Source organism: Chanos chanos, chromosome 4 (assembly GCF_902362185.1).
Source record: "Chanos chanos chromosome 4, fChaCha1.1, whole genome shotgun sequence".
Classification (NCBI taxonomy): Eukaryota; Metazoa; Chordata; class Actinopteri; order Gonorynchiformes; family Chanidae; genus Chanos; species Chanos chanos.
Window position 1 is genome coordinate 23,386,631 of NC_044498.1, and position 11,280 is coordinate 23,397,910.

An 11,280-nucleotide genomic window follows, 5' to 3' on the forward strand; every position below is an offset into this window, starting at 1 on the left:
TGAGATGTCTCCTGTTCCTCTCTGGGCAGAGCGCCCATTAGCTGCCATTGATTTTGCTGACCTTTTGGCCCACTTCCTCTCTTTTTTCCCCCTCCTCTTTTCCCCGTGTCTCCCTTTCTCAGACCTGCCACCTGGAACCCCAGATGCTTTTGCCCAACTGTTGACCTGCCCCTACTGCGACCGCGGCTACAAGCGCTTGACATCCCTGAAGGAGCACATCAAGTACCGACATGAGAAAAACGAGGAGAGCTTCTCCTGTCCTCTGTGCAACTACACGTTTGCTTACCGAACACAGCTTGAGCGCCATATGGCCACGCACAAGCCAGGGAGAGATCAGGTGAGACTCAATGTTCCTTTCTCTTTCTCTTCTCTTTTAAAAACAGCTTTCACTCCCTGTTCCTCCCTATGACTCTTTCTCTCTCTCTCGCTTTCTCTCTCTCTCTCTCTCTCTCTCTCTCTCTCGCTCTCTCTCTCTCTTCCCTTTTTCATTCCTAGCTTTATTTCTAATGTGCTGTGTTCCCTTGGAGAAAAGATATCATTTTGATTGGCAATCATTATTAATTTTTCATGGCATTTTGAAGATGCAGATCTTTTAATGGTAATAGCCGTAATTGAGACCTAAATGGTTTTTTGATGGCCTTCTCTGATATGATTCTGCAGTCTTATGTTCACGATCCAATGATTGTGTTAATTTACAATTGAAAAATTTTATCTGCTCTTTAAGTTCACTTTACTCTGATTTTCTTTTTAATGTTCTTTAAAAATCAGCTTGTCTGCAAATTACTGTGTTTCATATTGCTGTTTTCATCTTTTTGACATATACATAGGACCTGAATGCACACATGCATGCACATTGACACATACATGGATGCATGCGCAAACACATGCAAATACACACACACACACAGAAAGAGAGAAAGACCCCAACACACATAGTAATCCCTCTCATATTTCTAATCAAAAGTAGTCAAGGATTTGTATGTCAGATTGACGAGAGTGTTCAGTATGTTTCAGTTTGTTAGATAATATCTTTCTATTTTAAAAAATAGTATCACGAATAGAATGGGGTGAGACAGTTTCATTGCCCAGGAGAGAAACACATGTCCACATAACCCATCTTCTCATGTCAGATGAAGTAGTCACACTCCAGGTTTCTCATTTAATCATTTCATATTCTGTACATGCCCTGCATTACAGTATGCTTTTAACTTTGAGCGGAGACTGTTGTGGAAGCGCTGCAATAATGTAATAATATCATTAGATGCCAGCTCACTCACCTGGCTGTGCAGTCTGCCTTTAACCGGGGCAGATGGCCTATTCTGGTCATGTTCCACCCTAATCCCAAAATTACTCTCTATTTGTTGGTTTTGCTTGTGTACTTCATTCTAAAAGACTTTCCTGCTGTATGGTCCCAGGGTTCCACTTTATTTCTGCTATTATGTTGAAATCTGATAAAATTGAAATTTGTACATTGGGATCCAGATGGGCTGAGTCTTTAGTGGACATACTAACAACTGCAGCTACATCACACAGACAGGCCACTTAAAAAGTCTACTGTAAAATTCCCTGCTCTACCTCTTTGTCCTGTATAAGCTCCATCGATATTATATACTAGCCAAATAAAAATAAAAATAAATGAAAGAATACACACATACATACATACATACATAAATGATTCTACCAGATATATAGATAGATAGACAGACAGATAGCTAGCTAGCTAGCTAGCTAGCTAGATAGGTAGATAGATAGATAGATAGATAGATAGATAGATAGATAGATAGATAGATAGATAGATAGATAGATAGATAGATAGAGATAATTCACCACAGTGTATAACACATGTAATGTATTAGGATAATATACCAGTATTTGATTCTTCCTATTTATTTCTGATTGTTTATTTGTTTAATATCACAGTAGACATTCTAAACATGTCATCCAATTAGAGGCATTTTTACTTACCACAAGCCAATTGTATATAAATATTCGCACTCATGTGTCCCCGCCTACAACATCTCTGTAATGCACTCAATGTGCGCCGTCATCCGAGGGCAGCTTGAGTGCATGCCACCCCCCCCCCCCCCCCCCCCCAACACTATTCCTCTAGCACCATTCACAATTAGCCAAGGAGAATGATTGTATCATATTAAGGGTGGCACAACTCAGATTCACCTCGGCCCCTCTGAGGGACCCCGAAGCAGGGTGTGGGGGAGGTGGGGTATGGGGGGGGGCGGGGTGCAAGCAGCTGTTTCTGTTTGTTTATGCGATTCAGCAACATGCGTGCAGTGGGGTCCCAGGCTGGCGATGGGCCGCCCAGTTTTTCCCGCTTGATCTCTGAAGGCTGCTGCTGTTTGAACAATCCTGCCTGTGTCCTGCCCTACACCATCTGTCTCAGCCGGAATGTGGGCAGAGCCTCCACTCCCCGCCAGTTGTCAGCCTGGATCAGGGGCGGCTTCTCTCCATGCTCACAGATCTTTTGTATTTCCTAAACATTTCCAATGCTCACCTCCCACTCCACATTAATTACGCACGCCTAGCGTACCTTGTTGTGTGCGTACAACTTTATTGTTGTTGTTATTGCTATTATATTTTCATTTTGGGGGGCCTCTTTTGAATTGCAAATTTACGGGGGACGCACGCGGATGTTCTACCTTTGAACAGCAAATCAAGACCCAGCCTATGTGGTGTTCTCTGCAAGTATTAGAGAGATGTTTGAAGACTTTAAACAGCTTGTGAATTAGCTTCCAATTACTGAATTGTAACACTTATTTGTGGCCATCTTTTTATGTAATTAACTTTATATTCAGGTATGTAAGGGGATGAGCCCATTAAATATTCAGAATTTCTTCCGAGTGATTATCCTAAATTAATACGGAAAAAAGCAGGATCAGATTACTGTCTCTAATGAGGGGAAACTCTTTAGAAATGTCCGTAGAAGAGTCTTTATTTATTTATTTAGCTTTTTTCCTGGGCTGCCAAAATCGAACAGCATGTTTGCTAGGCTCCAAAGCCAGGAAATGAGAAGGTATGAGATTCTCTTTCTTGTCGCCAGAGTTTAGAGTAGAAAGGGAAGACGGCACGTTACAACACAAGCCATTTGGCTTGTCGAGCTCGATGCTGAGTGTGATTATTGACTGAACTCTTCCCCTGTTCTGTTTGTGATGAGCTCATGTTAAATATCCTTTCCTTCGTAGCACCAACTGCTGAACCAGGGAGCTGGCAACCGCAAGTTCAAATGCACAGAATGTGGCAAGGCCTTCAAATACAAGCACCATCTGAAGGAACACCTGCGGATTCACAGTGGTGGGTAGCAAGAGGGCCTGAGCTCTCTCTTTGAATATTCATTACTGCCATTTAGGATTGTTGTAAACTTCATTAGGATATACAGAAAATCCTAGTCATTTTTTTTTGTCATCCAACTGTCAGTGGATAACTGCTTTGTGAGTAGGCTTCCAGCCTTCCTGATCATAAGGGATGACTTTTAATCAAACGTATTGAATTTAGGCAGGATGATTTCTTTCTTCCTGCATTAAGCATCAAATCAAAACTTCTTCTTTTGCTGGAAAAAGCTATATATATATATATATATATATATATATATATATATATATTTTTTTTTTTTTTTAATAAACTGTCCTAAACTGTCCTATTCATTTGACTGAATTTTCTTGTGACTTTCCATTGAAACCTCGCTCTTTTTTTTTTTCAGGGGAAAAGCCATATGAATGCTCCAACTGCAAGAAGCGCTTCTCCCATTCGGGATCCTACAGCTCTCACATCAGCAGTAAGAAATGCATTGGTCTGATCGCCGTCAACGGCAGGATGAGGAGCAGCATGAAGACGGGCTCCTCCCCGACCTCTGCCTCGTCCTCGCCGACAAATTCTGCCATCACACAACTCCGCCACAAACTGGAGAACGGCAAACCCTTGGGCCTCCAGGACACATCCAACCACCTGAACATCAAATCCGAGCCTTTAGATTTCAACGACTATAAGCTCATGATGGCTTCCCATGGCTATGGTACCCCTGGGCCCTTCCTAAACGGTGGAATAGGGGGTGGTAGCCCTCTGGGCATCCACAATTCAGGACAGAGTCCCATGCAACATCTGGGGATTGGCATGGACGGCCAGCTGCTCGGGTACCCATCTATCGGGAATAACCTGAGTGAGGTACAGAAGGTGCTCCAGATTGTGGACAACACAGTGTGCAGGCAGAAAATGGACTGCAAGCCGGAGGATATCTCCAAGCTCAAGGCTTACATGAAGGAGCTGGGATCCCAAATGGAGGAGCAGAAACAGGGCCTGACCTCCCCAGGAGGTCCTCAGGTCGGTCTTCCAGTTGTCAGTCACAACGGTGCCACAAAAAGCATTATTGACTACACGTTAGAGAAGGTTAACGAAGCCAAAGCTTGCCTCCAGAGCTTGAACACAGACTCAAAGAGACAAATAAGCAATATCAAAAAGGAAAAGTCCAACCACATGCTAGATTTAGGTACGGAGGAAAAGACACACGACAACAACATAATGTTTACAGCCTTTTCTTGCCAATACTGCAAAGAAACCTTCCCAGGGCCAATCCCACTGCATCAGCACGAACGATACCTGTGTAAAATGAACGAGGAGATCAAGGCAGTCCTGCAGCCCAGCGAAAACATGACGCCAAATAAGCCAGGAATGTTCGCAGAGAAACACTCCTTGCTCCTCTCCTCCATCATTTCTGATAAAGGGATCACGAGCCCCATCAACCCGTACAAGGACCACATGTCAGTTCTCAAAGCTTACTTCGCCATGAACATGGAGCCCAATTCAGAGGAACTACTGAAGATTTCCATAGCTGTCGGCCTTCCTCAGGAATTTGTCAAAGAATGGTTTGAGCAGAGGAAAGTCTACCAGTACAGCAATTCCAGAACCCCTCCTTTGGACAGGAACAATGTGGAGGTGGGCCTCCCTGCCACAAACCACACCCCCTCTAAAGACCCACTGGCAGTACGGTCCCCAGTGTCCCTGGTCAAAGCGGCAGACCGTATCACCTCCCCTGCCATAGCAGAGCTTCACAACAATGTCAACAACTGCGACACTCCCCTCAGGCTCTCAAAAACCAACCAGTTTACTGGACCCAAACAGATGGGCGAGAAATTGGACCACTCTAGGAGCAACACTCCTTCTCCGCTAAATCTCTCCTCAGCGTCCTCCAAAAACTCCCACAGTAGCTCCTACACTCCAAACAGCTTCACATCGGAGGACCTGCAGGCGGAACCGTTGGACCTATCGCTGCCAAAGCTTATGAAGGAGCCCCAGCACATTTTGACTGTGAAAAACAACAGACCCAAACCCAATAGTGTTCCCTTAGACCACAGCCATGTACCATCTCCCCGCCAGCACTTGGAGGAGCCTTTGAACTTAGCTTATCTGAAGAAAGACTTCGCTGGCCCCAACAGCAACGGCAACCTCAACAAAAGCACTAGCCCCATTTTTGGCATCAACCCCTTCACTGCCAAACCTTTGTACACGTCCCTCCCTCCGCAGAGCGCATTTCCTCCTGCCACTTTCATGCCCCCGGTCCAAGCAAGCATACCTGGGCTGAGGCCCTACCCAGGCCTGGATCAGATGGGATTCCTACCACACATGGCTTACACATATGCCACCGGAGCTGCGACCTTTGCTGAGATGCAGCAGAGGAGAAAGTACCAGCGAAAGCAAGGTTTCCAGGTAAATTAACCACATCCAGAGTTTTCTTTTTGTTTGTTTGTTTTTTTAAAGTTACAAGTTCTGTCCCTGTCTGACACATAGACTCTCTCTCCCTCTATCTCTCTCTCTGAAAGCGATCTGCTCATTCTGTTGCTAATTAAAAGGTACTCAGAGTCTGAAATGAGCGCTCACCTGGAGCACACTGTACCGCCAAAGCCGAGAAGGGGAACAGCTGTCGCACGAGTCTGGAGTGCCTGTGCTCCCCTAGCATGCGTCATTAGTGCTAGCGGTGTATAATAGCTGTTTTAGAGGTTATGATGTGGGATTTAGTTGTTGCCAGACTCCACAGTGGATTGTCTGTGCAGGCAGCATCACCGTGCCAGATGCTTCAAACCTCTTCCAGTACAGGCCTACATCTGTCTCTAACATTCCACTCACTGAGAGTTTGATCTCAGGTGTTTATTAGTGTGAAATCCAGAGTAATAGGCATAGTGTGTGTAATGCGCTAAGACGAACCCTTAAGCATCACAGAGGGGCTGACTGACTGACTGTCTACACGTCTTTTCTACTGCACTTCTCTTTTTGCACAATGCATTTTTTTTCACTCCATCTCGCTCTTTTCTTCTTCTTCTTCTTCTCCTTCTTCTTCTTCTTCTTCTTCTTCGTCTTCTTCTTCTTCTTCCTCTTGTTCTTCTTCTCTCTTTCTCTCCAACTCATGTTTCTATGGAGAGAAAAGCCGAAATGAGTTTCAACATGCAGATTAATAATACACAGACTCCATGTTCATTACAGCTGAATGCTGAGGGCTGTTTAACATAGAGGGAGCCATTTTGATAAAAAAGTATTAATAATGTTTCCTATTCTAACTTATTAAATTAGATTTTAAAAATACAGCTACGGGCATTTAGCTCAAATTGATTGCGGAGCGATAGTGCTCCCGCTCTTAAAAGCCGGTGCAGCTACGTCTATGGATTCATTGTCAAGGCCAGTGCAAGCATCTCTAATGAGGGCAATGGTGCTGCTCAATTTTGGTCATTTAGCTCACCTCTTGATTTAATCATTACGAGTCGGAAAATTAGACGACTGTGGCAGTATGCCCTGCCAAAGCTTTCTCTTCTTATTATGACCTTCTAATGTAATCATATTTTTTTTTCCCCATTAATTTAAGTTTAAGCCTATCGGGGTAATCTTTCCTGCAAAAGAAGAACAGATAAATATAGCATTATCACTCTTTCATGTACAAAATTAAACCAAATTTGAATGCAAATATATGAAACGAAATATTATTAAGCACATTCAGACTAAAGACTCGTTTGTAATATCCTACCTTTTATGCGTTTTTTTTTTTTTTTCATTTCTTTTTTTTTTTCTTTTTTAACTCACAAACATTTCCTCATGTGATTATTAGCTTGAAATGATGAAAGTGAGTTTATTTTTTTATTTTTAATTTTTTCTTTTTACTCTCCTCATTGAAAGTTCCTCTATCAGTTTTTTGAGACAGAGCTATGTCTGAAAGAGCAGCATTCATTTGTTTTCATGTAAATGTATGTGTGCACAAGTATGTATGTGTGTGTGTGTATCTGAGTTGTTTTTTTTTTTGTGCCTGGGAGGTATGGAATGAATTATAAACTTCTTTTTTTCTTTTTATTTTCTATCGTAGGGGGAGCTGCTGGAGGTCACGCCAGAGTATATGTCAGGCCTGGATGACATGACAGACTCTGACCCCTGTCTGTCCCGGAAGAAGATTAAGAAGACAGAAAGTGGTATGTACGCGTGTGACCTTTGCGACAAAACTTTCCAGAAGAGCAGTTCCCTCCTAAGACACAAATATGAACACACAGGTACATACTGTTCTATAGACACTTATTTTACCCCCCGTGATTTCCTCATTGTTTGTGTTACTAAACCCTCCTTTTTTCCCAACTCTCCTGCTTCTTTCTTTTCTTTATTTTTTTCCTTTTTTAATTTTTTTTTTTTTGAAGCTGGATGTAAATCAAAAACTAACGTGTTTCTCTCCTGCTGACAGGGGTAAGAAGATTTATAGCTGTAATGACGGATAAAAATACAGCCAAACGTGACTCAGTCTTGGCAAAATAAACACCGTTTTTTATTTTATTTTATTTTATTTTATTTCACCGTACTCCTTGGCCTATCCTAATGGGTGGCCTTCAATGATTCTACTGGTAGGAGGACTGTCAGTACGAATTCCCATATTTTATATGAAAGACAATCCTACCATTCACATACAAGTTATATTGCTCTATTTGCAGTGAGAGTGTGTTGTTCAGGACACAAACAAAATATACAGGATGGTGGCCAGAGAGGATTAAAAACTGCTCTCCTAAAAAACATAACCTTTTTAGATCAACTATGTATATGTACATTTTTATGAATCTTGAATACAATATGATATAAATTCTCAGATTTCCGGTGTCTATTGGGGCGGAGGGTCTTTGACCCTGCTCTGTGTCAGTAACCCTTAAATAAAAGATACAAGGAGGGGGGAGAGATCGTTCTGATCAGCCACAATCTATCGTAACATGTTTTGGTTTTCAGATGAGAGCAACAGCATAAAAAATGTGACCTCTTTTTTCTTCGTTATTCTCTTTCACTGGATTGCATCACTCTGTACTGCGGGCACCAAGAGCTCTCTATGGCGATAGCGCATGGTTGGAAATCCTGTGGCATGAATACCCCCCTCTCTCTTTCTCTCTCTCTCTCTCTCTCTCTCTCTCTCTCTCTCTCTCTCTCTCATTCTCTCTCTTTTGACTGCTGAAGCTTGTAGGAGGAAAGTCCATGCAAAGTATGGTAGCTATGGCTAGTGTGGAAAGCATTCCTGGGCTATTTGTGGCCTGGCATTGACCAGATGTGTGTGTGTATGTGTATGACAAGTGCTATCTCCAGCTTATTGGAATGGCCCATGCAGGAAACCTGTCTTTTCATTTATGTCACACAGACTGACGTACGTCACAGATGTGCTGAGTTGGTGTAAATCCAAAAAAGTTTTATGTCGAGGGGGCTTTCGCGTCAAAGTTATGTGGTGCATCCCCACACCCTCGCAAGCCAGGGTTTCTATTTAGTAACCTCATCTGGTGAAGTGATGCAATCAAATTTCTGTCTGTCCATACACACATACACACTACTGTGGTTTCAGATTGCACACTGGGAATCCAAGTTTCCAAACTAACACGGGCTAACTTGACAGAGCAACAGAATCTTAAGAAGGAGTTCAGCTCAATGCACACACACGCACACAAGCGCGTGTGCACGCAAACACACACACACACAAGCACGCATCCAAACACACACACATGCACACACACACAAACACACACACACACACAGTTAAAAAAAAAAAGAAAAAAAAAAAAGGAAAATGTCTAATGAATTTGGATCATGTTCAGTAGTGCAGAGAAACCGTAGGAGTCTGCAGTTCAATTTCATCTTTTATTTGTTTGTTCCTTTTGCTACAGCTCTCTGTTTGTTTGGTTTTCGATGGTTTATTTATGTTGTATTCTGGCAGTGTGGCATTACGCAGAAATGCCTGTTTGTGATTCTCGTCTTCCATGCTCCAGTTCTAGGAGGGAATTTTCAGATATAAACACACAAATTCAAACGCTGACAGCACTGTCACCCATAGCTGTAACAAAACTAGACTACACAGACATCTTATAAAATAAAATCATACTACATTATTTTTTCACTGTTTTTTTCCATTTGAATCACTTAATGTACTTTTTTTCATTTTTGCCATTTGCCATTTGTTTTTTTTTTGTTTTTTTTTTGTCGTTGTTGTTTTGTTTTTTTTCTTCTGACATATATAGATTACTTGCTAGTGGGAGATAAACGGTTGACTGATCCCTCTCTTCTTGTCATTTTTTTGTGTGTCTGCGTGTGTGTGTGTCTGCAGGAAAGAGGCCGCACCAGTGTCAGATCTGCAAGAAGGCTTTCAAACACAAGCATCATTTGATAGAGCATTCCCGCCTGCACTCTGGAGAAAAGCCCTACCAGTGTGACAAGTGTGGAAAGCGATTCTCCCATTCCGGCTCTTACTCTCAGCACATGAACCACCGATACTCCTACTGCAAGAGGGAGGCAGAGGAACGTGAAGCAGCAGAGAGAGAAGCCAGAGAGAAAGGTCACCTGGAACCCACAGAGCTACTCATGAACAGGGCCTACCTGCAAGGTATCAACACGGCAGGTTACGGAGACCCTGAAGAGCGGGAGGGGCTTCTGAGGAATGGTATCAACGGCGGCATAAGAGAAAGACAGAAGGAAGTCGATGGAACGTACACGAAGTTGGGAAGACGAGAGGAAGATTTTGAAGAAGAGGAGGAGGAGAGTGAGAACAAGAGTATGGACACGGATCCGGACACGCTGCGAGACGAAGAGGAAAACGGAGAGCACTCCATGGACGATAGTTCGGTGGACGGGAAAACGGAAACCAAATCTGACCATGAGGACAATATCGAAGACGGCATGTAAGGAACTACCACTGCATTGAAGAAAAACAAGAAAAAGAAAAAAAAGAGAGAGAAAAAAAAATCGCTTCCCATGTCTTTTCTTCTGTTCGTTTCGCTTTTTTTTTTTCTCCAGTTGTACTGTTAACCCGCTTGATTTGAGAACACGCTGCCGTGACAGAGTTGTACAAGCACGTGCCTGGGCCTTCTAGGAAGCTTGTTTTAAGGGACTGAGACGAGAGAGAGGGCGGGACGGTGTGCAGACAGACATCAATTTCAAGTCAGAGATTCACAGTCAGGGGTAGGTGTAAAGAAGCTGTCTTATGCAAAAATGGGGAGGGAGGGACAAAAAAATAAATAAATAAATAAAATACATTTTAAAAAATTTGTACAGTGTTAAGGCCTAAAGAAATGTGTGGTGCTAACCTCCTAAAAAAAACCCTGTGTTTCATAGTATTTATAGCACAAACTAGTAACTTTGTACAAATTGCACTCTGCTTCTGTAATCACTACAAAAATAATAAAAATTATTGCCGATGTATATTTATACAGTGTTAAAAAAAAGAAGAAGAAATTCTGCAGTGGTTATACTGCAGGTCATCAGTAACTTGGCTTATTCTTCAGTTTAATGTCTTGTCTCTGGTTTTGCCCTGTAGTCTGGTCAAATAGCCACACATGTGTTAGGCCTCCGATTTTCTTTGTATGAAGGAATCTAACCCATATACCTGTTTGGTTTTAAGAAACTGAAGTCTTAAAAAAAAGAGACGATGAAGTGATAAAAATGGTCTGTGAAGGTACAGATTGAAGGATGCTTGGAACAGTGAAGAAAAAGAAAGCCTTTGTAAGGTGTTTTTTATAAAAGGAAAAAAAAAGCCTTATATGCAAACCTTTTAATCTGTTTGTTTCTGAAAGTGCCATCTTTATATAGTGATAAAAGAGAGAGGGTGACGAAAGTTGCCCTTTTCACCAGCTTCAGCTCTGAAAAAACAGCTCATCTTGGACTTTGAAGCACCCATGTCAGTATTAGAAGAATAGGCAGCAGTTTCTTAGTTTACATTATGTTTGTGCAATTTTTTTTCTTTTCTTTTTTTTTTCTTTCTTTTGTTTGTTTGTTTTTTTTTTTTTTTTA

The 11,280-nt window shown here is 42.2% G+C and overlaps 1 protein-coding gene across 4 annotated transcripts in view; it reads left to right on the forward strand.

The window, feature by feature from the left end:
* zeb2b (zinc finger E-box binding homeobox 2b) overlaps positions 1–10,246 on the forward strand; it is a 74,148-nt gene extending 63,902 nt beyond the window's left edge. For 3 of the 4 annotated variants that reach the window (XM_030772491.1, XM_030772489.1, XM_030772490.1), the window contains 5 exons: positions 123–337; positions 3,198–3,306; positions 3,713–5,712; positions 7,352–7,532; positions 9,602–10,246. In XM_030772491.1, the coding sequence (XP_030628351.1) occupies positions 123–337; positions 3,198–3,306; positions 3,713–5,712; positions 7,352–7,532; positions 9,602–10,176 (3,080 nt within the window). In that variant the 3' untranslated portion in view covers positions 10,177–10,246. The remainder of the gene's footprint in view (positions 1–122; positions 338–3,197; positions 3,307–3,712; positions 5,713–7,351; positions 7,533–9,601) is intronic. The other variant, XM_030772492.1, reaches the window with a different exon arrangement.
* Positions 10,247–11,280: the final 1,034 nt, after the last annotated feature.